At 40.0% G+C, this 23619-nt stretch overlaps 3 protein-coding genes and 2 long non-coding RNA genes across 9 annotated transcripts in view; 3 read left to right on the forward strand and 2 right to left on the reverse strand.

The window, feature by feature from the left end:
- Nucleotides 1–5389, forward strand: rnf14 (ring finger protein 14). 2 transcript variants are annotated; one of them, XM_032533516.1, is made up of 8 exons: nucleotides 1–62; nucleotides 250–439; nucleotides 1623–2008; nucleotides 2170–2398; nucleotides 2769–2941; nucleotides 3765–3895; nucleotides 3990–4074; nucleotides 5317–5389. In XM_032533516.1, the coding sequence occupies exons 1-7, from the start codon at nucleotides 48–50 to the stop codon at nucleotides 4048–4050; spliced, it is 1185 nt and encodes a 394-aa protein (XP_032389407.1). In that variant the 5' UTR covers nucleotides 1–47; the 3' UTR covers nucleotides 4051–4074; nucleotides 5317–5389. The 2 variants fall into 2 exon arrangements, with proteins under 2 accessions (XP_032389407.1, XP_032389406.1); XM_032533515.1 differs by having other exon boundaries at nucleotides 3990–5389.
- Nucleotides 5390–7045: 1656 nt separating this feature from the next.
- endou2 (endonuclease, polyU-specific 2) lies at nucleotides 7046–14277 on the forward strand. Of its 2 annotated transcripts, none has more exons than XM_032533518.1 (7): nucleotides 7046–7470; nucleotides 8921–9065; nucleotides 9772–9877; nucleotides 11008–11129; nucleotides 11736–11848; nucleotides 12676–12829; nucleotides 13896–14277. In XM_032533518.1, the coding sequence occupies exons 2-7, from the start codon at nucleotides 8964–8966 to the stop codon at nucleotides 14151–14153; spliced, it is 855 nt and encodes a 284-aa protein (XP_032389409.1). In that variant the 5' UTR covers nucleotides 7046–7470; nucleotides 8921–8963; the 3' UTR covers nucleotides 14154–14277. The 2 variants fall into 2 exon arrangements, with proteins under 2 accessions (XP_032389409.1, XP_032389408.1); XM_032533517.1 differs by having other exon boundaries at nucleotides 7046–7467; nucleotides 8919–9065.
- Nucleotides 9413–16216, reverse strand: LOC116700386 (uncharacterized). The gene is made up of 3 exons (XR_004334637.1): nucleotides 16206–16216; nucleotides 13745–13754; nucleotides 9413–9526 (listed from the first exon to the last, which is right to left on the reverse strand). It is a non-coding gene; the product is annotated as an uncharacterized LOC116700386 (long non-coding RNA).
- On the forward strand, nucleotides 15095–23465 carry LOC116700385 (NEDD4 family-interacting protein 1-like). Of its 3 annotated transcripts, none has more exons than XM_032533519.1 (8): nucleotides 15095–15358; nucleotides 17401–17488; nucleotides 18457–18587; nucleotides 20001–20060; nucleotides 21806–21893; nucleotides 22064–22188; nucleotides 22401–22467; nucleotides 22821–23465. In XM_032533519.1, the coding sequence occupies exons 1-8, from the start codon at nucleotides 15329–15331 to the stop codon at nucleotides 22922–22924; spliced, it is 693 nt and encodes a 230-aa protein (XP_032389410.1). In that variant the 5' UTR covers nucleotides 15095–15328; the 3' UTR covers nucleotides 22925–23465. The 3 variants fall into 3 exon arrangements, with proteins under 3 accessions (XP_032389410.1, XP_032389411.1, XP_032389412.1); XM_032533520.1 differs by having other exon boundaries at nucleotides 20004–20060; XM_032533521.1 differs by lacking the exon at nucleotides 20001–20060.
- LOC116700388 (uncharacterized) overlaps nucleotides 21206–23619 on the reverse strand; it is a 7910-nt gene continuing 5496 nt past the window's right edge. Inside the window, exon 3 of the long non-coding RNA XR_004334638.1 lies at nucleotides 21206–21335. This is a non-coding gene — a long non-coding RNA (uncharacterized LOC116700388). The remainder of the gene's footprint in view (nucleotides 21336–23619) is intronic.

Genomic DNA, 23619 nt, shown 5'->3' on the forward strand with positions numbered 1-23619 from the left:
ACTATCCATCCACATCCTCACCAGTTTTCACTCTCAGCTCTAAATGGATGACTGTTGCACAGGTAAGACTCATGGTACCTTAAAGAATTCTTCTCTACATCACTATACAAACCTGACCCGCACATGTCAGCAAGGTTTGGTAAAGCATTACAACTCAGAGTTATTGATGGTATTATTCAAAAGAAGCTTTCCTTACCATTCATTACCCTCAATACCTTTTTGTTCTCCTCGTCCATTATGCCTCCTCAGATGAGCTCTCTGTGCAGACGCCTGGATGAGCTGTGGGAGGAGAACCAGGGCTGTGTGATTCTTTTCACATGGATCCAGTTCCTTAAAGAGGAGGTTATGGACTTTCTGGGCATCCAGTCCCCTCTTGAAGTCATAAGGGGAGGAAGTAAGGCAGTTGGTGAGCGCAGGAAAACTGACCCAGTAGCCAAAGGTACACTATGTGTTTTGTTAAGTTAGTAAATTTTGTTTGTGTGGATGCATCTGCGTTAGCTGAGGTACCTCTCTAGTAGTAATAGCAGCACGATATCTAAACAGCGGCATAAACTTATCCCCTGGTGACTTATGCTGCACAGCGGTAAATTCCAATCCCGGAGTGGTGGGCCTCTTGTGTTCCTTCGTCAGGTGCCGCTTTAAGTAGTAGGTCCCTGTCGGTGACGAACTGTAAAGTATTTTCGTGTGTGTGTGTGTGTGTGTGAGAGAGAGAGAGAGACATGGCTATTAGTCGTGTGTGTGTTTTCATATATCCTTGCCGATGTACCTAAGTTAATAGAGCTTGCCTCATCTAACATGGCTCTTAGTCTTGTGTGTGTGTCAGGAATTGTGTGGGACAGTGAGTATAAAATTAGCAGTGACGTTATAGCTGTAAATGTACGTGTGTTGATAGAGGCAAAGGGAGTGAGTGGAAGAGAAGGTAGACTGTTTCATGCCATGTTTCTGTAAGTTATTAATCATTTTTGCTTCTCAGAACGCTGGTTTATCACTTTTTTACCTGTCTCTGGGTCGAATTGCGCGTCGTACTGCATGTAGTGCTGCCATGCTGGCTGTCCATTTCACACAACCGATAGTTCCGCTCTGTTACTACCTCTGCTGCCGGTGTTGCACTGAGACAAAAAATGCATTGGCCCACTTATCTACAGCTAGGGGAGAACGTGATATGCCCTATTTCAATAAACGGTGGCGTGTTCTTTTAATGCGAAGTGGCTAAAAGGCACATCAGTCCCACTTTGAACAGGCGGTGTGAAAGGGGCTAATGATAGCCGCTCATTTACTGGTTGTCCCACTTTCTATGTTTTGAGCGACTGCACCACCGTAGCAAGAGTAGCGTGAGCGAGTGGGAAAGGTTGTGAGCACTGGAATGTTCTAACAGTTAGTCATACAGATACGAAAAAGAGTTGATAACTTTTCAGCCCAAACACTAATATATACTTTTCTGCTTTTCTGTACATTATCTAGGTACAGTACCTGCAATTAACATTTCTTCACTCTATTTGGTTATAAAACAATTGCTGAAAAAAAAACAATTGCTCTCAAACAAGAACATATTGTGTCCGAGTCAAATCATCACATAATGATTTTTTTTTTTTTTTAGAGTGATTAATACTTTGTTTTTTCAGCTCTGACACAGTGTGGGAGTCATTCTGAAAATGCTGAGGAAAATAAACTAGAAGTGAAGAAGGAAAAGTCTGAGCCACAGTTGTCATTGCCTTCTCAACTGGACCAGCGGGCGGTTTTGTTGATGGACCCGCGTGCCGACCTCCTACCTCAGCTCCTGGACTTTGAAGAGGAGCAGCGCCAGAGGGTGTTTGACAGCAAGGTGTTTGGCTGTGGGATCTGCTTTGTGGAGAAGCTGGGCTCCATCTGCCTCTGCTTTAAGGAGTGCCAGCATGTTTACTGCAAGGCCTGCATGACTGAATACTTCCAGATCCAAATACGAGACGGCAACGTTCAGTGCCTTAATTGCCCTGAGCCCAAATGTACCTCCTTAGCCACACCATCACAGGTAAGAGAGTGATAAAGAAGATGTGTTTGTTTATAGTTTTGCCACCTTACAGTTCAATTACTTCTTTTCAGAGGATGGTTAAACTAAACTCCCACTCTGCAAGTTTACCCAGCCTATTGCTTGTAATGAGCCATCTCTCTCCCTCTGTCTTCATCTCTCAGGTCAAGCAGCTGGTGGATGAGGAGCTGTTTGCCCGTTACGACCGTTTGCTGCTTCAGTCCAGTCTGGACCTCATGGCCGACGTGGTCTACTGTCCCCGCCAGTCCTGCGGCACCCCTGTTATGGTGGAGCCAGACACTACCATGGGGATTTGCTCGGCCTGCCAGTATGCCTTTTGCACACTGTGCAAGCTGGGCTATCATGGTCTCTCCCACTGTAAAATCCCTGCAGGTAAGGTCACTGAAAATAAGTTTGCCACACATCACATGTTAATAAAAGACTCACACTTTTTGAAGCTGTGTATTAACAGCTTGGCTTACTGAAGGTGGATACTGCCCTTCTACTGAAAAGTTTTGCCATCTCTGTTCTGGTTCTAACTATTAACTGTACAGTTTGAATGTTCAGTTATAAAAGCTGAACACATAACAAAGTCCCCTGTGGGTCAATGTATTGTGAATAATAAAGTTTTCCAGGTGCTGTAATGGTAACATTTTACAAAACGATTGTTAAAGAGTTCAATAAAAAAAAAGAATCAATTGGTTCCACATTTTATTAATCTTAACCCTGAGTTCCTGTCCCTGTTTTGCGCCTTGTTCCACAGATGAATTGCGCAACCTCAGAGACGAGTACCTGTCAGCCTCCGCTGCAGGGAAAAAGTTCATGGAGCAACGCTTTGGGAAGAGGGTTATCCAGAAAGCAGTGGAAGAGTCCTTTAGCAGAGACTGGCTAAATGAGAACTGCAAATCCTGCCCACGCTGTGGAACCAATATACAGGTTTGGCTCCCCTTGCTGGCCACAGTATGGTTAGAACAGGCTTTGACTTCATGGGTCAGTGTTCACTGCCGTCAGTTTTTAAAAGGGAACTATGCAGTTGTTGTTGTTGTTGTTGTTGTTGTTTTTTTTTAGCTTAACTGAACAGTTGGAATGGTTATATGACTTATTTTGAGTTGAATGGTGGTTGTCTTGCCTCCCCATAGCAACTGTAAGCTGAAAAATCACCCTTGCAACGTTTCGCCGGTGGGCCTCCGGCCTCAGCATCAGGAGGTATCATGTGGTGTTGAGTCTCGCGATGTAACAAAATTTTACTTATGCACTACTTGCAATGCAGTTTTTCACACTCGTCATAGGCTGAGCCAGAAAAAAAGAAGCAGAATGCTAGGAAAGCATTGTTGGAGGAACAGAGAAAGAGGAAACGGCAGATTGACCGAGCGAAGAGTCAGAAACCAGTAAACAGAGGAGTTGCCAAATATCTATTCTGAAGCTGTAAGGGAGCTTTATAGAGAAACAGAAAGCAGCGAAGAAATGACAAAAACTGAATAGCATTTATCTTACTTACTTCATACACAGACTGAGAGACTGAAGGTAGTCAGATAATAACATGTAAACTGCAGCCTGTGTTTGATGTACAGATATGTTAATAATAAACCTTTAAGCCATTCTAATTCAAATGTACAGGTTATAAAGTGTTTAAAAATGTTATCTATTCCATGCTGTCCCAATAGGTCCCGATGGCCGGCCCCAGGTTGTGTGAGTTACGATTGTTGTTTGCCAAATCCTCTCCATAATGCCCTAATACCTTGACTCTTTGTTTTTCTAGAAAGTGGATGGCTGTAATAAGATGACCTGTACCTCATGTAGACAATACTTCTGTTGGCTGTGCCTGGGTCTCCTCAGCAAAGTCAACCCGTACAGTCACTTCAACAACCCACATTCACCATGTTACAACCAGTGAGTGATCTTGTTTCTCTTTTATTTTGTTTACCACTCCAGTCAAGTAGCTCTGACACCCACTATACATTGTCTTTTTCTTTTCCTGCTGCAGACTCTTCCAAGGTGTGGATCTTGATGAGGAAGATGCCTTCTGGAGTGATGAGGAGGACTGACAACCTGTGCAGTACCTCATTGCTTTATGCTCCATTTGAAAGCACTTTATCTCACATAACCATCACTTCACCTGTGGCACTTACTGTGCCTGCATTAGCAAAACAGTGCCACTACAGCCATGTACTATTGTTTATGAACAAAACATTCAATGTCTGGGTGTGTGCATATGCGTGTGTATGTATGTGTGATGTGTGTATGGGTAATATATATATATATATATATATATATATATATATATATATAGCTATTACACACACACACATACATATATATATATAGTTATTACACACAACACACATACATACATATATATTATAGATATATATAATTAAAATAAAAGCGCTGTTCAAGAATGGCCTTAGTTTTAGCGTTTAGCTCAGAGAGAGAGATATTTTGGTAAAAGTTGACATTTTCTAAAAAACAAAACAAAAAAAACCTCTTGGTTATGAACATCAAAAATGTGTGGTTAGTGATTGTTTTAGATATGACAATGTCATAGGATTAGTCTTTTTTCAAAACATCAAATTGTGGATGCGTTCCTCTTTATTATACTCTAAATCAGATCTACAGATTTACTATCTCCTTAATTATGATGGCTTTTCAACACCTCAGAGGCTCGTAATGATCAACCGGTGATACTGGAACCACTGACTCAGTGTGATTCATTAAAGTGTCCAATTAGCTAGCATCTAGGTGTTGCAGAGAAAAGGATGGTGTTTGCCCTACTTTGTCATAATAAGTATCCTTATTGTTGAACCTGGGAAGTTGTCAACCAGAAATCATTACAGAACAATTTTTTTTTTTTTTTCTCCTTTCTGAAAATTATGTTGATGTTAATGATTATGTTGCTTTGCCTTGAGATGAGTTGATTTACAGGAATGTGTCTTTGCACATCATTTGACAAAAATGAGGTGGGTTGAAAAGATACATTCTATGAGATTGGTTGTGGGGAACGTTTTTGGTTATTTCATTAGTTAGAGTCAAATGTTTTGTTTTCATATAGAAGGTAATAGCGAACTCTTAAATATTTATGAGGGTTTCTGGGATTGTGATTATGGTATATGTCAAGTCATTCAGGGAATGGGGTATGAAAGAAGATCTTCACTTAGTAGGAATGATGTTTGACAAGATTTGTTCACACCCTCTTTCCGAGTGTTTTTGCCAACGTTTAGTGTCAATGAGAGGCCATATAATCTTGATGTTGTCTAGAGATACAAATAAATATTTTATATTAATTTATTTTATTTCGTTTTACATTTGATCAGAAAGGGGAATATCTCGTGGAGGCGGTTCTGTTTGAAATTGATCACTGGATCAAATCTTATCCATGTTAAATGATTGCTCAAAAAATGCAGACTACTTTGATTGATCTCTTGTTCAGTCTTGAAATGCACATGGATTCACGTTCCCTTCAGTGCAGACCCACTGTCACTTTATTCTCATTCCTGTTAAAATGCATTGGCAGAAATAAACTTTGCAACCTAACATTTTGTCAATTTTTCATTGGATCTGGGTGCCTGGGTGTCTCACCTGGTAGAGCGGGCGCCTATGTGCAAAGTGTCCGGGTTCAAGTCCAACCTGCGGCCATTTGCTGCATGTCTTCCCCCGCTCTCTCCTCCCTTTCATGTTGGCAGTTGTGCTGTCTATTAAAGGCTAAAATGCCCCAAAAATTATTCAGGGGATCTGCAGATTTACTGAGACTGGAAATGCACTTTGGTGTCGGCATAATTCTTCTGACCTCACAATGCGAGTGTAGGGTGAAGAGTTATGCAGCAAACTAAACACTTGGAATAAAACGTAAAGATAGCAATTGGCCCTTGTGGCTTTAACTGGAAGCAATTATGAAACAAACTAGTATTGGAAAACAAATTCAGTAAACGTAATTACAGTTTAGAAAGAGATGAGATCCAAGAGTTAGACCAAAGGTATCGTAAAGCAACAAGGAAAGTGGATTCACAGACTAGCTGTCAAATCAGTTAGATTGTGCTTTATGTCAGACAGAAACCAAACAATACCAGTAAAATATCAACATTAAGTCCACATGGGAAGTACAACACAGTAAATAATATAGCAAACATACACAAAGATTCCACAAGAGATAGAAATCAAAAGAGTAAATTAAGAACACTTATCACAACAGTAATTCGTCAGTTACTTAGAATGTTGCATTAGCAATGTGTTAGTTCCAGACAGCTAATTTAGTGGCTAACTTGGTTAGCAGTAAGCTGATTATAGAAAAACTACTAAATCACAGAAACAGCTTGTAGATAATTCTCCAACAAGTGCATTTCAGGAGTAGATAAACGATGACAGTCAGTATTTGCTTGGTTACAGATCTGACAAAATAGTGGCCAATTGCGGTAACCATGTCACTGCCATAGAACTTTGCCAGTAGTGGTTGCTACTAGCAACGGAACACCCAACTGAAACCAAATACTGTTGCTGTGAGGTCATGAGACATATTATTGGAGGTGTTCATTGGTATTTTTAAGTTTTCTTTTTCTTTTCTTTTTTACTTAAGTTTAACTTTAGTTCCTCACAAATGTACACCTCTAATATGGACCACATTTAGGTTTCAAGTCTCATTTCCTCTAAGCTATTGTAAAACGATGAATACATAACTTGGTACAGAAGGAGCCAAGAAATATTTTTTTTCCCTTTTTTGTGGTTTAATAAAGACGGCATTCATTGTAAAAAGTAAAGAAAAACAAATGTAAGCAAAAGGGTTGTATGAATGTATAAATAGATACAACTCTTTTTAAATGTCACTCAACAAGCATATAGTAAGGAAGCAAATGTTGATCAGAAAATGTCAAACCTGATACAAGGGCTTTCTTTTATTTGACTTTGTTCAGAAAGGTCACTAGTCTTTTTCAATGTTAAGGATTTTATTTCAATTTTCTGCAATTTTGACCAAACTTAATAGAGTTAAAATAGTTTAGAATGAAATCACACATCTGAAATATTCACAAACCACAATTAGTGCTCTAGGTGAGCCTTTACAACACCTTGTTACCTGAAACGTAACCCACATTTACCCTTTAATCCAGCGGTTACACTGTGACAGAGAGAAACAATGGAATACTAAAGAAACAAAGAGCTCACGTTTTAGCCTGAGATTGAAAAGAGACGACAACATGGTGTAATCCCTTTGGCTAGAGTTGCTGACAGGGGATAACCTTTTAAAATGGACCCTCTCTCCTGACCAGCCCCCCCCCCCACAAGCCCCTGCCCTTCTTTCTCCATACACTGACTGACTGACTGAACTGTTACTATGCCCATAAAGACACCTGCTCTCACTGACATAGGAAACCACAATCAGCAGCACCTGACCAACACTGAGGAACTTCACTAGCCCTCAAATCCCTCGTTTTCTCCTCACTGAACCAGAAAAGCAGGACAGGACTAAAAGGAAAAAGGTCAGTGGATTTTTGGAGAGGTGGCTGATGGGATGCGGCTTGGGGCCAGGATGGTGGTGATGAAGATCCCAGAGCTCAGTGTCAACCATCAATGTCTGTTCTGTCGTCAGCCATGTTTTTGTGGAATGCTTTATGATAGCCTATCAAATCACTGCTTCATAAAACTTTTCTTCAATATGTTTCTATCCATGTGTTTGTCTATCTAAGAAGCATTTGCTAAATAAACTCCAAAGGCCTTTTTGCTGTGGTGTTTTTGATATGTTGGCTTTCTAAATTTATCATGTCTTACTCTGTCAAACTCAAATTCTGAAACAGTGCCGATAGATGGCTTTGTGACTCAAAGCTATCTTTCAAAAGGGATAGTTAATTATGACTAAAAGTTATCAAACTTTATTCTTAATTGTCACATACACATGGTGAAATTCTATTACTGCATTTAACCCATCCTAGGTATTAGGAGCAATAGGCAACTATACATACAGTGTCCATGCGTGCAGGGGTTCAATGTCTTGTTCTGAGACACTTGGACATGTGGCCAGATGACCTGGGATTGATCCCCCAACCTTGTAATTGTGGGGCAACCATTTTACCCCCGGGCCACAAGCCACCCATTGTTGGCCTGTGCTCACAACCATGATCGGGCAAATGAGCTTACAAGCCATTTAAAGCAGTACTACAAGTCTGCTAAAAGTCCAAAAATAAAGAGCATCAATTGGAATGATTTTTACAATCAGATTTTAGGCCTTCCTGTCTACACCAACATTAAATCACGAACAAGACATGTTAGAAAAAAACAGCAATTCCAGTTCTTTGATAACCTGTACACCAGAATGTTTCTGGGCTTTTTGTCAATTTCATTAAACATAATCACTCTTATTGTAAATAATCCTACTGTATGCACCAGACTGAAGAAAAGAGGACTCTTTTTCCACGACTCGCGAGTCACACAGCTCACAGTTTTATCTGCCACTGAAGACATGATGATGAAACTCCTTAACAGATGGTTTCATACTACTGTGACACACTGACATGTTTCTAACCATTATATCCACACTGAAAGTGACTGAATTTAACAGTTTTTGTTTTTATTAAAATGTGAAGTACTCTTTTTCGACAGACGTTTACATTTAAAATGACATACTGACTTTAAAGATCAGAAGTGATTTAAAAAGTATACACATCCTTAAAATTAACCAGAATACATTGGCAATACCCTGATGTAAAATTAGTCCAAAGATTGCTCAGCGCTGCATCTTGTTTTACTAGCTCATCAGCTGTTTTGCATTTTAAAACAATGAAAAACTAAAAGTTCAATATCTTCCTCGGAAATGGTACCGGTACCACAAAATTCTACTTTAGTTAATTACTAGAGTAAATGCGCCTTTTGTTGACGTCCGCCGTTGTTAACGCCAAGCTTTCAGGCAACTCATCAACTCTTCCTCTCCTCCAGCTCATCCGCTGCAGGACCAAGAACACAACCCAGCGGTCGCATCATGATTGAGAGTGACAGAGAGCTGTCGGCCATGGTACAGGAGCTGTGGGACAACGACGTCAACAGACTCACACCTGGAAAAGACTACAGAATCTCTCTGCAGGTGTTCCACACACAACACACACATGCACGCACGCACACACACACACACCCACACACACCTACATGTTTACTGACATTCTAGCTGGCCCTTAAACACATCTACAATTGCTCAGTCTGTAATTTAAGAGCCTCATGTTGGTTGTCTGGACCACCTTAAAGCATCTTTTTTCACATGGAACATCAAGTATAAAAAGAGAAAAACAGAGAGGATTTTGGAAATTGTGGTTCAATCTAAACTGCCAGCTCAGATTAGACAACAGAATATTTTTATTGTAGTTGCGGCACACAATATAACTGACATTCTCTTCAATCAATGAAGTTATCAACCTGTAGCCGCCCGAAGCTTAACTTTGCAAAGGCTACTGATATTATTCTGGCAATTCCTAACATTCCAGCATTTCACAACATTGTATGGGTGACTTTTTTTCTGTGTGCATTATTTTTTGAATCCTGCAAAATGACCTTTGGGTTACATCCTTGTTTGCTTCTATTGTTTCTCCTCTGTATCACCTACTCATAAGTAGTTTTTTTTATCATCTGGCACTGTGGCAGTGTATCTATGTCGCAAATATAGCTCTGACTGAATGCAAAATGTATGGAAGCATGCTAGAAGCATTTGAGATTTTATGGGAAAACAGAAAGTAGTGACACTAACTATTTGCACAAGTCCAATTTTGACGTTTGAGGTGGTTCTCTTCCCGCTGCAGGGCAAAGCTGGAGGCAGCGTGGCCATGAACGACAACAGTGATGGAGCAGGATATCCTCTGTTTACATTTGTCGATGAGAACATTTTCAAAAAGGAGACTTTTTTAGGTAAGCGTGTGAGGGTAGAATGTCATGCCTCACTGTTTCTTGTCTTTTATTTGTTTTTGTAGGATGAGGCTTATTCTTACAAAAATGTCTGAATAGACATGATCTCTTCACACATTCCACTGCACTGTTTACCAGTTTGATACAATCCTCCTCGTCGCCTCCCTTCAGAGAAAACCTTTTTCATCTACTCATAATCTCCCTATGACGAACTGTGGCATGTTGCATGACCACAGAGTAGGCAGAGTTCACTGCGCTGGGTGCAGACAGATGTTCCTCTGCAACCACTGGCTTCTTCAAATCCTCCTCTGCATGATTACTACTCAAGCATGCTTCCTTCCGGCAGCTCTTGTCTAGTGATGTTTTCACAAAGATAAAGTATGCTGTGTGTCATGTGAGCTGTATGTGGAGTTGAGTCATGTTTATATATGTTAACAGCTGGTTTTCAGAGTTCACTCCGAGTTAGCTATGCCATTGAAGAAAAGGAGTATTTTGCCGTCCTTGCTATTTTTATACTTAGTTTGTCCATAGTCTTTAGCAACCTGCTTCACTTTTCTTCATCTGGTTACTAGAGCTGAGGTTTTGATTTTCTTTACACATAGACATCCTCATTTATTCTGAGGTTTCTGTATTCAGCTTTCATACTTGTCATAATATCCATGTCTCAGACTGAATAAATTCACTTTTTGATAAGTGTTACCGCCTGGCTCAAGGCCGGCAACAAAAGGGAGGTCACACAGATAAATTAATCCAAAAAAAAGGTTGTTTTTAACTAAATACAACTTAACTCAACATAAATGTAACAGTGGGGTGTGTGAGTGTAGACTAAATCAGTCGTGTTTGCCATGTATGGAGGAGTGAAGGAATGGTGTGATGTGTGTTGTAAGGTGCAACAAACCAAACAAAGAACAAAAAGGTGGATGCTGCAGTGGGACCAGCTGAGAGAGAGGGAGACGCCCAGGAGGGCAGGCTTTCATGCCTTCTGTAAGCCACGCCCAGTTGGCCAGGTGCAGACAACCCTCCCAGCTCCACCTACCCCCCCACTACCAGCACCTGAAAACAAAGGAGCAGAACATGACAGGCAGGCCGATTGGGTGGGGTTGTCACATAAGTGTGTGTGTTTGTTTCTACAGCTTTTATCTCCCTGTTGGATAACTATGTGAGTGACACCGGCGAGCCAGAAATTGTAACCCCTGAGGAGGTGGCAGAGAACCATAAATTCCTGGACTCCATCATTCAAACTTCCACTATGAAGGTAGCCGTGGGAAGGTTGGGAAATAAACTCTCCCATCTTGCTGAGCCTCATTAAGGCCCCTTTTTACTAAAGAATTAATGAGAAAGAATTAGGAAGCAACTGTTTAAATAATCATATAATACATATCAACTTTAATTAAAATCAATACATTTTCACTTTTATACTAAAAGTTTACAGACATGCTAGACACTCTGTGAGATTGTACTTGACACAGCTTTGCTTGAAGCTAAATGCTAATGTAAGCATGCTAACATGCACTCAATGTTAACATGCTGATGTTTGAAAGATATAATGTTTACCATGTTTACTATCTTCATTAAGCAACATTTACCTATTAGCACCAAACACTGAGTACATCTGAGGCTGTTAGGGATATCATTAGCTTGGCCATGAAGAATTTAACAAATTAAAGTTTTGACCTGATGATGGCGCTAGATTAAAAGTCAGGACTTCATTGTCTGGGAACTATGATTATGTCTGCACAAAAATGTCCTGGCAATCTATCAAATAGTTGTTGAGTTACTTCAGTTTGAACCAAAGGGATGCGCCAGTGTGGCTAAAAACGTAAATGACAACATTTAATAGTAAATTCTTGTTTGTTTGCAGATAGCTCATAAATACCTGGTAGAGAATAACCTCTCTCCAAAGGACGATACACAATTCAAGAAGCAGCTGTACAGGATCTGGTTTGAACTTTATGCAAGGAGAGGATCCAGCAGGTGGGTGGAATCTGACACAGCACCTAATACAGTGCCTTGCAAAAGTATTCGGCCCCCTTGAACTTTTCAACCTTTTGACACATTTCAGGCTTCAAACATAAAGATATAAAAAAACGTTTTTATCACCATCAGTCATTCAGGACAACATTGGATCATTCAGAGATCCTCGCTGAACTTCTGGAGTGAGTTTGCTGCACTGAAAGTAAAGGGGCCGAATAATTTTGCACGCACCACTTTTCAGTTTTTTATTTGCTAAAAATGTTTAAAACATCCAATAGATTTCGTTCCACTTCACAATTGTGTCCCACTTGTTGGTGATTCTTCACAAAAAATAAAAATGTTATATCTTTATGTTTGAAGCCTGAAATGTGTCAAAAGGTTGAAAAGTTCAAGGGGGCCGAATACTTTCGCAAGGCACTGTATAACTTCACCAGTGGAATCTGGCACTATGATGGTAACCGTCTTACCTTGAGAAAGTGGCACAGTGTAGCACAACCAGTTACTGTGAGTAGAACTACTGAAATGCTTATTTGTAGCTTGTTGAGGAAAGAAGCAGCAACTAAATACCACATTTTGTCCACATGGCACATGAGTTGATACAATTTAGTCATTTTATTAGATGCAAACATGCTACATTTAGAGTTCTAAGGTTCAATAAACTAAGTGAGCTTGGGGCATGACCATGAGCTGATAAAATTACACCTTTTAAAATGTGACAAGTGAGAGATTTTTTAGGCAAAATAACTGACGTTATGGTGTGAAAAGCCTAAAGTACATCAGATTTACAACAAATCAGAAAACGTGTCTGTCTTCCTGTCTCCCTTCAGGCCAGACTCCTCTGGATTTGAACACGTGTTTGTTGGTGAGACGAGAGGAGGGCGGACTGTCATCGGATTTCACAACTGGATCCAGCTGTACCTACAAGAGAAGCTGGGACACGTCGATTACAAAGGCTACAGCGTCGATGCAAATTCACCCCAGGTACAATGTTAGGTGTTTCTTGTTTTAACAAAGATGGAACACAACAGAGGAAAGAATATATTTGTAGCACCATCCTATCTGTATTGTATTCCGCCGTCACATATTCATATCAATATATCTGACAAATCTTTCATCTGTCCTCCTGTCTTTTCTCACCTCCTCTCCTCCCTAAAGTTGAGCGGCACTCTTTGCAGTCTTGGTCTCACCTCTTGCTCTCATCATTGTTCTTGCCAACTGTTGAGAAACCTCACATCCTTTTATGACTACCTTTGCTCTCTCACCTTCTGCTCAGCTCTTTGAATTTTGGCTTTCTAATCTGGGTCCTAATGCAAATCACTGAGCACAATCCATTTTCTATTTAAACACGATAAGGAGTCTTTTGTAGTTTAAAACAATGCATCATTTTTATATTCTTCTTTGCATATTTTTCACAATCACCTATGCAGTTTCCAAGTATCGTGCAGCATACTGTATGCAAACATATTTGTATGAAGCACTGGACCCAAGGGACATCATCGTGTTCAATATTATCATCAGCTAACGGCTGAGTTAACCAATAGGGCAATCTTTCCCTGAAATGTGTGTCTCTTCAAAATAATGTTATGTATAAGCACATGTCTACCAGGAAAAGAAAATAGATGAAAGGTTGTGGATGATAAACATAAAAATATGACTGGTAAACCTGATGTTATCTTAAATTATGAGCTAAAAGTCCAAGATTTTGACTAAATTTGTCCAAATTATAACCTTGGCTAAGTCAAAATTCTGACTTTTTATCTAATAATTTTGATGAGTATTTATATTTTTTTGTGATGCCTAACTTTTCACTTTTGTTTTGATCATTTTTCTTGGCATAAATTGGTGTATTTATGTAACATAAGTATGTAAAACACTGACAGCCTGCATCTGTTTCACATATTTCTTTCTTTACCGTCTCTTCTCCTCAGACCGATGAGAACGAGCCCATGGCTGCTTTGGTCAAACGATCCTGCATGTTTTTCCATCCCTCACCATCCTCTCCTCCTCTCTTTCATCACCTCATTTCTTTTTTTCTTTCTTACTGCAGCCCGACGAGAACAAACACATCTTGGCGCTACAGTTCAGCTGGAAGAATGGTATAAAGCCCAAGGGCAGCATTTTCATCGGTGTCAGCCCCGAGTTTGAGTTTGCCCTCTACACTCTCTGTTTCCTCACCTCGCCCAACGAGCGTGTCAAAGTCCAGTTCAATTTCTATGATGTGGAGATTGTTTGCCACCACTACAACCAAAAGCACATAGGCACCACTTACCCTGTGCTGCTTAAGTACCGGAAACCTACCAAGTAATTTGACTAGAAATTAATCTGAGATATAACTTCTCCAACATTTGAGCTTACACCCAAAGTGTCACAGGTATTGTTGTTGTCTTTTTATTTGAGATAAAGATACAATAAAACCTTAAAAGACCCAATTGCTTTTGTTTTTATTGCACAATGATGCCTATTATTCTTAGTGTGTTAATCAGTATATTAATTGAGCGATATAGTATAAGTAATGTGCTAATTACTGATGTTCATGAGTTACTTATTAAAATGTATGAGTACATTTTTAAGGTACTTGAACTTGAGTACTTCCATTTGCTGCTACTTAACACTTCTACTCAACTACAATTCAGAGGCAAATATCAACACGCAAGTGCATAAGTGTACGTTTGGTGGGTTACTTGAAAGGTAGGCTATTTAAATAATTTTATACTTTCACTTAAGTAGGCCTACATTTTTGAATGCAGGACTTTTACTTGAAACAGAAGTGCTTCTACACAATGGTATTGATACTTTTCCTAGATCAAGATTTTTTCACTGTTAGTTGTTACATACTACTTAAATGTAAAGAGCTTAGTACTTCCTCCACGACTGATGATGGATGACTTTTACGCAGTACTTTCATTTTCCAAGATAATTCCGTCAGTCACGTTATTGTCTCGCTTGCCAGACCTGGCCAGACCTAACTCCACAGAGATGTAACTTTTTAAAGATATTTATGGTTGTTTCACTTTATTCCAAATGGGGGCGATAGAGGGTTTGTTGTGGCCAATGACGTCAATCGATTGAACGTCAAGTATCCAAGAACAAAGAAGAAACGGCCCAGTTTTGGTTTCAAAATAAAGCAACGAAAATGTTCCTTTTTTAACAAATGTGATAATGTTTCTTCATTGACTGAATACACATAGTATTACTGATGGAGGCTACTTATTACTCAACAAAATATACCTCAATATATGTCCTGTCTAATAATAGTTCTCAATCTGGACTTAAGTTAAAAAAGTAACCGGAAGCCTTGTGTTTTATGCTAACCAATATTGCAGCTTGACAGTGACTTTAGCGAAAGCACCGAGCAGTCGAGGGAGAAACAGGCTTTCATTGTGGCGAGGATTGAGTTTAAATTTTTCGTAACGGTACTGTTACATAATTTTCGTTGGGTGTCTATTTCTCTGTTGTTGATTCCCAGCCGTTCAAATTGGAATGGCCGAACCGAGCGGCAGATATCAGCAGGTATGAACATATTGATTACTAATAACGTTAGCTAACACGTTAAAGATTTAACATCACGCGTTAACGTCAGGGGTATAACGTTACTGTTAACGTGACGCTGACAGACTGTCACTCCCAGGTGTGTCGTTGGTGTCATCTTCCAGAAAGTGGCGGTCTACTAATATTCAAGGATGTCATTGTCGTTTATTAGGTCGATTCTGTTGCGATTAATTTAATTATTTTCATCGAGTAAAGCTCGCTGTTAACAACACGCTAGCTTAATTAATGCGATACTAATTCTTCCGTGTTAGCTAGCTAGCTTATTTTGTTAAAACTAACGTTACATGGGCTTGTACGTTAGCCAGCTACGTTATTGCCTGTTGGGGCGTGTTGTCTGGTGTTGAGTTATGCTAGGAAAGCTTTGCCAGCTAACCTTAAGCTATACTAATTGAATGATAGCTAACGTTGGTTATCATTGAAGTGTAACGTTGACTTCATTTAACGCTTCTCGGCGACTCACTGTATATGCTAATGGCAATTTGGCATATATAACACATGACCTACAGCAAGTGGGTGTGTTCGCTGGTCATCTACCTAGCTAGGTTAGCTAGCTAGTTTAACCGCAGAATCCGCTTGCAAACCTGTTTAGCATGGTGGCGCATTCAACTTTAATCCTTATGTTTGCTCATGTGGTTGATATCAGTGTTCAATAATGTACAGACGCATTAGAGACTGCTGTTAGAAAACAATTATTTCCTGTGGCCTAACGTTTGCTAGTTTAGTGCACCTCAGTGAGGTAGCAAGTATTTACTAATGTATTTTATTTGGTAGAGAAACATTGCGAGAAAGTGTTACGAGTGACAGTTACTTGAGTTGAGTCTGTTGTGTTATTTTGAAAATAGCTACATTTAACACTGAATAAATATTAGTTAATGATTAATTTAATATTTGCATGGAGGATACAATTAATCGTCTATATATGTTGAAGCACGCCAGTTGACACATTTCATAATTTTGCATGTTCAGCTTATCGTACTGACCAAAAGACTTACTGGTTACGATATAACGTAGTTGTAGTTAATTGGAATGAGTGATTTAGAAATTTGCCAGTTACAGGTCACCCTTTTTTCACTGTAACGTAAGCCTACAAATTTATGGTAGTACATCACCTTTCCTAGGAAATGATGGGGTTCTATTGGACCTGTACAATAAAGTATCACATCCACACCAAAGGGAAAACACATCTATGGGGAAAACTAAGGCGTTAACCTGTAATTTATACCTCTGCTAACCCAGTGTTGCAGATCTACTTGGTATTCAGCACCACTTTAGTGGTCTCTCCCGAGAACTGACTTTAGTAATAATTTATCATATGGGCTTGTCTTAAATTAGGCATGTTTTTTTCCCTCCGCGATTGAAAATCAATAATTTACTGCGGTAGTGCGGTATACCGCAACCTCCTTACGCGAGTAGCGTAGGTTAGAGCGAGAATGGCAGGGTAGCGAGTGACGCCGGTGCCCATGCAGTTGCGCAAGGCGAGCGAGCGGTAACGGGGAGTAGGCCTAGCCCGAGAGTATAGCTGTTGTCAATACTGCCGGTAAAGTGGATGGCGTTACCCTTGAAAAAAACATCGGCTTAAACGTTAGCCTTCGACATATGTTTCAGGCCGTCTAGCAACTGAGCAGGCAGAGAGCAGAGAGGGCGACTTCGCAGATCGCTAACTCTTCCAATATAAGCCGCTCTGTTTTAGGCTACTAAACGTGCATGCAGGCTGAAATTCTACCGTGCCGTTTTATCGGAATAAAGCTATAAACTGAAGGACACTCCGCTAGCTGCTAGACTAATGATAATGTTAATGTGTGCTTGAATTTGTTGGCCCGGTTTCTATTCTTCTGTCATTTTATCGAAGCTTAGATTGTGTGTACTATTCAGTAGGCCAGGGTGTTAAAATAATAATTGATTACTACACAGGCAGTGTGAAGCTTATTTACCTAAAAGCATCTTTTTCAAATGGAGAGCAGCCAGTGCTGATACACATGTCACCCCCCACCCCCTCCCCACAGCTTCCCAATGAGGAGGACCCAGAAGAGAGCCCTCAGGTAGCAGCCGACGCTCCACCCCCATACAGCAGCATTGCGGTGGACAATGCCGGTGAGAGTGGGGCTCATCCAGATGTTTTACTGGTGCTGAGGGCATTTGCAATGGTGGCACGTTGGGGAGTCATATTTGTGTTGGTCTCCACAAGGGAAAAACAGAGGGAACAAAACCCTGTAAGATTTCTTGAGCTAGTGACTAATAAATAACTGCACTATTAAAAAAATATTTTAAAAAAGCAGTCAAGGCATTATATGAGGTATTTTTGCAGCACCAAAAAGATAAATGAATTGATTGCTAAACAAAACTTATAGGTCAGAAGTAAATGCTTCCTTTAAGGATGTCCCAATCAGGTTTTTTTGTCCCCAGTCTCATATGTCCTTTAGAATTGGGTTTTTGCCGATGCTGAGTCAGATCTGTTACTTGTATTTACTTAAATGTTGAATATTTACGTATCTGACATGCTCAAATAACAGCTGTAGCCTTTACAATTTGGCACATCTCATTGTTCACAAGCCTGAACGTCTTAAGTCAAAGCTGTACAGTTGATAAGCTTAAATTATTGATATATGAAGGTTTAACTGGATAAATGCAACTACTGAAATTAACGTGGTTGCTTTTAGAAGGCTTATTTGTTAATTTTAGATGACTCATACATGTTTAACATCTTACAGAGCATTTACCAAACTTCCCAGGTAAATTACCACTATAGTTGTCAAAAATTTGCTCAATGAGTAAAATCTCACACAGTAGAGAGTTGTCTTGTTTGCACTAGAAGCACTTTTATTGTAATCTAAAAAGCCAGTTGTGGTGGATGAGAAGGAGGAAATACTAGTTCAGAGATCCCCTCCAAGTCTCGAGCCTGTGACGCAGAACAAGAACAACAACACCTGTTATATAGTGTCTTTTGAACGTGATAGCAAATGTGTGATGCAGTTACCAATCTGCTGTCTGCCAACATAAAATACGACTTTGTATAAGTAAAACTTCTGCCTTTGTGTTTGAAACGGTTCTGTCTTCTTCAGCCTACTTTGACTACAAGGAAGATGGGGCTTACCCCAAGCCTCCATCATACAACGTAGCGACTACACTACCTTCCTATGATGAAGCAGAAAGAACCAAGGCTGAGACTACTGTTCCCCTGGTAACTGGAAGAGTGAGTATCTCACCTTCACGCACGTACACACACACACGTACACACACACACACACACACACACACACACACACACACACACACACACACACACACACACACACACACACACACACTTCCTGTGCACACACGCACTTCCTGTGTTGACTGGACAGAAAGTGTTTAGCACCCAGCCATGGAAAGTTGTTGTTTTTTCTCTTCAGATCTGATTTGATCTATTAGTCTTTCCTACATGAACTGCTGCCAACATTTGTTGCTGTTTGAACAATAAAAGATTCATAAAAATTAAGTAAAACATTAATTATCATTATTGTTTTGCACATAATGACAACTGTCTATCCCTCACAAGTGCTCTCACAGGTGCTAGCCCTTGTTCTGTTGTTAGTGCCTCAATCTCCCAGGCCCCTGAACTACCCTCTGTGCTCTTTGCACCTGGGTTTGTTCTTCCAAAATCGGAGTCAATCTGCGCAGCATTTGAAACGTGTAGGAAGATTCAGACTGAAACATTTTCCATACTGATGCATCACATGAGCTTTGTTGTGCAGTGTTTTCAGCGCTACTCAAAATTGTTTATGACATTTAGCCTCAAGATTTATCTCTGTAAAATGAGTTACCTCAAAGTGGATAAGGTTGAAATTTGGAGTTCAAGTTGCTTTCAAGCTGTGGTTGTTTTGAAGGAAGACAATATCAGGAAGTTTCCTGATTTGTAGTTTTCCATGGCCGCAAACACATATTACTAAAAAACTTTCATTACTGATTACAATGTGAAAATTACAAATTTCTTATTGTTAATACATTGTTTTTGATATCAGACATATTAAACATTAAACATGAGGCAGTGATGGCGCAGTGGATATGACACATGCCTTTGGTGTGGGAGATCTGGGTTCAATTCCGACTGCAATACATCAGCCAATGTGTCTCTGAGCAAGACACTTTACCCTAGTTGCTCCAGAGGCGTGCAACATCTGACGTATATAGCAATAGTGAGTTACTTTGGATAAAACATGTCATTTAGCTTGAATGCCGTTATTGCTTAAGGAAATATCCATGTTCTTTTTTATAAATACATACAATTTGCGTGGAAACTTTTTTTTCTTTCCAGTTAATATGTAGTTGTCCTTTTTTATTTAAACCTAATCTTCTTTTTCAGGATGCCATTAACTTGCATTAAGTGTTTGAAAAGGACACCAGTATTCTAACCTCCCGTGTGCAGGCTTTATACGTGAAAGCCAACTATCCAACACGCCTTTTTAAAAACTACGGTTTCTTTTAAAAATACCTATTAAGTGGAAAGTGATAGCTCTGCCCCTAGCAAGCACTGTGAAGTGTTACACCTTACTGCATGTGGGGCCACCTTGTTTGATTTGCTGGTGTTGTGTTTCTCTGCCACACACTGCCTTGCGCTCAGCAGCAGCCTCAGCACAGGGAACGTCTGGAGACTTTTGACGATGTAATTCGAAGTTCACTGGAGGTAACTGGGTGGAGTGGGAGGAGAGTGTATGATGAAAGGAAGTTTATTTGGTGTGTGAGAACGTAGATGTACCTCCAGTGTTTATGTACTCAGTACCCCACCTTTTCTTTTACGTCTGTGTGTGTAAATAGTAAGGGTGCTCCGATCAAGATTTTTGGGGCCGATCACCGATTGGTGAAAGCAATATTGGTTGATACCGATCAACGGTCACCGATCACTGGGTCTATTTGAAGCCTTCTATTTATCATGTCATATATTACATTTTTATAGTCTTAACAACAATGTATATGTATTCAAATTAACAGACGATAGTGTACTGTGAATTGTTAACTGTTTACTTTTATTGACAGAAACTTTTCAACATTCTGCTTCCTGTTAGAAACATCTTAAACAGTTTAGAGCTTAACAAATAAGCTTTTTTCGAAATAAATTACAAAAAACTGTCATTGTCAATTTACACAAACTTACAGTGTAATTAAAGTGCAGAGCAAAAAAACAAAATAGAGATTAGTAAAGCCATATCCTTAAAGCTTACTTGTTAAGCATCAATGGCAGATTTTCTTTAGAAATATAAGCATCTCTGCTTTTTCGGCAGACAGCTTGTTCCTCTTCTCATTACATTTCCCTGTTGTGCTAAAACGTCGCTCACAATCTCCACTTGTGCATGGTGCACAGAGGTAGACTCGTGCTGCTTGTGCAAGAGCAGGCAAACGACTTTTATTGTCTTGTCGGAAAAAAAAAAGACCGACAATGCGTTCCACAGGATGTATCAGCGATGCGTTGTAATAAAACTCCGTCGGCAACGGCAAGCTGCAGTGTATGAGCCATGCACGGCAGGCTGAGTAGATCTGCATCCCTCATGGCCTTTACCATGTTCTTGGCATTATCCGTTAGAATAATGCACTTTTTCTTTCGGGATTCCCCATGCGCGCAATATGTCGCTGAATGAGGCAGCAAGAGCCTCCGCGGTGTGACCCCGAAAATTCTCTTTTTAACTCAAAGTTCTGATTAATGAACTGCGCAGCTAGGCTCGACATGGGACATACATTTGAACTCCAAATGTCACTTGTGAAGCTGATTGATGTGATTTTGTCCTTCATTAGGGTGTCAACATGTGCAAACACCGTTTGAGAGTTTTTTTTCCTCACGAGTAGTGCGTCTCATCGGCCCATCTGATCGGCCTTTATGGAGACCACCGATCAAACTATTTAAAGCCTTTATCGGCCGATAACGATCAGTGACCGATCAATCGGAGCACCCTTAGTAAATAGAGTGCTAGCTAGTGCTTAGTTGAAAGTTCTACAAGACCTAGTGGTTCTTCTGATGTCCTACATTCCATTTAACTGACTCCAGGCCTTTTAGAGAAAGTAACAATGATAGTAATGGGCTTGCTGTGTTGTTGTGATTGTTCCCTTGTTCTGTTGGTTGCTTGTGTTGTATTTTCTCTCTGTTGTGCGCAAAGCTTGGTTTCCACACGCAGGTGCTTGCCCGTGCTTGATCCCAATTCACTCTGATCTCAGTCGCTACATTGTACTTGTAGAATTTTAAATAAGCAATTGTGAATTGGTTAAAAAATAAAACGCACTTCACAACATCAAATTGATTTATTTGTAGACTTAAATACATAAAAAAAGCAAAGTAAAGCCCCGGAAAGCTCTGCTACTATCTGGCTGTGGGGAAATAGTTTGAGTGCTTAAATAACCTAATCTTTACTCTTTCTTGCTTTTCTTCTTATTCTATCACAGGATGAAGACTTTGTAACCAGAGATGATTTTGAAGACGCTGATCAGCTGAGGATAGGAAATGACGGCATCTTCATGCTCACGTTTTTCAGTTAGTTACCCAACCTACTCATCTCTGTTACTCTTTTCTCTTCGGCCATCATCTTTTATCTTCACCTCTTCTCTTTGCTTAAAATTGAAGTGAATTTGCTGTCTTTGCTGTCTGTTTTTTTTGTTTGTTTTGTTGATAACCTGTCTAACTCTTTTTTCCGCCCTATCCAGTGGCATTTCTGTTCAACTGGATCGGTTTCTTCCTGTCTTTCTGTCTGACCACCTCAGCAGCCGGCCGCTATGGGGCCATCTCAGGCTTTGGCCTCTCCCTCATCAAATGGATCCTCATTGTCCGGGTACACACACAAACAACACACAACTCAAAAGCCCCAAACACCACTCTGGTATTTTTAGGTTGTTTCTGTTGTGGCTGGCTTTCCTCAAATATCTCTTGAGAAGTGTGCCGCTTTCTTTATTCACTTTTAAAATGCAGGACTCATTTGAGTGAAAGCATGGTAGACCACATTTATTCAAACCAGTCATTTCTGTCGTTCTGTTGGGTTTCTAGTTCTCCACATACTTCCCTGGTTACTTTGATGGACAGTTCTGGCTGTGGTGGGTGTTCCTGGTGTTGGGTAAGTAACCAACCTCTAAACTCAAATGATTCAATAAGGGACTCAAATGGTTTTGTCTCTGACTCATTTCTGCCCTCTGCAGTTCCATTGCAGCAGTGTATAAGCATCATACATGTTACAGAATAGAGCAGGATAGTTAACCCTTAATTATCCTGTTTTAGACTATAGCACATATAGGCACAGAGTGGTCCACTGGAATGCCCAAAAGGAAATTCATTTTTTCATAACAAATATTTAGATTTTAACAATCAATTAAATAACCATGTATATGTTAAAGGACAATCTAAATGATCACCCTCCGTATGGCCCCTTTTTAGTTGTCTTACTGTCCCTTTTGTTCTTTTGCTCTTCAGGCTTTTTGCTCTTCCTTCGAGGATTCATCAACTACGCCAGAATCCGCAAGATGGCTGACACCTTCTCCACCCTGCCCCGCACCCGAGTCCTCTTCATATACTGAGCTCACAATCCATCAATTTCCATTGAAATCCCCCCCACCCTGTAGTGAAACATACCTTGTGGCTTTACCCAATCAAAAAGGGAGAAAATAACTTTTCTTTTTCCTCTGCTTGACATGTTTTGGACAATACATCTATTGTCCCCTCTTGGCGTAAAATAGTCAATTCTGAGACATCTGTAAGACCCTTCAGTTGTTAGTGGTGAACTGTCAAAGTGCTATTTGCAATTATGAAGTTTGTGATGTATAAATGAATGCCTTAGTCACTGTTTTTTCTGTCTGTTGGTAACAGCAGCATGAACTATTCTTTTTTTTAGCCACCAGGGGGCAGCCTGGTTTGTGTTGTTTTTCTCTATCAGATGAAGTAATTTGTATAGAGAAATGGTTCTCAGCCCAGTGGGTACATTTGGAGTAATGGGTTGATTTATGCAGTGTGAAATAATATATTTCATGTACACATTTGATGTGCGTTTAAACCTTCTGACCAATGCTTTTTGTCCTTTGTGAAGTAGTGTATAATTCAGGCAATACAAGACTGAAGAGGGAAAATAATTAGCTTTTTGGGGTTTGGGCTAAAAAGGTTAAGGACCACATGTATAAGAGAGCGGGGCAGGGTTCCCCCTAGAGCATTTTTTTGTCATGTATTTAGTTCATGCTTATACACACTGTAATCAGTAGCGTTGTTTCCTTATATACTG

This window comes from Etheostoma spectabile, chromosome 13 (genome assembly GCF_008692095.1).
Source record: "Etheostoma spectabile isolate EspeVRDwgs_2016 chromosome 13, UIUC_Espe_1.0, whole genome shotgun sequence".
In the NCBI taxonomy this organism is placed as follows: domain Eukaryota; kingdom Metazoa; phylum Chordata; class Actinopteri; order Perciformes; family Percidae; genus Etheostoma; species Etheostoma spectabile.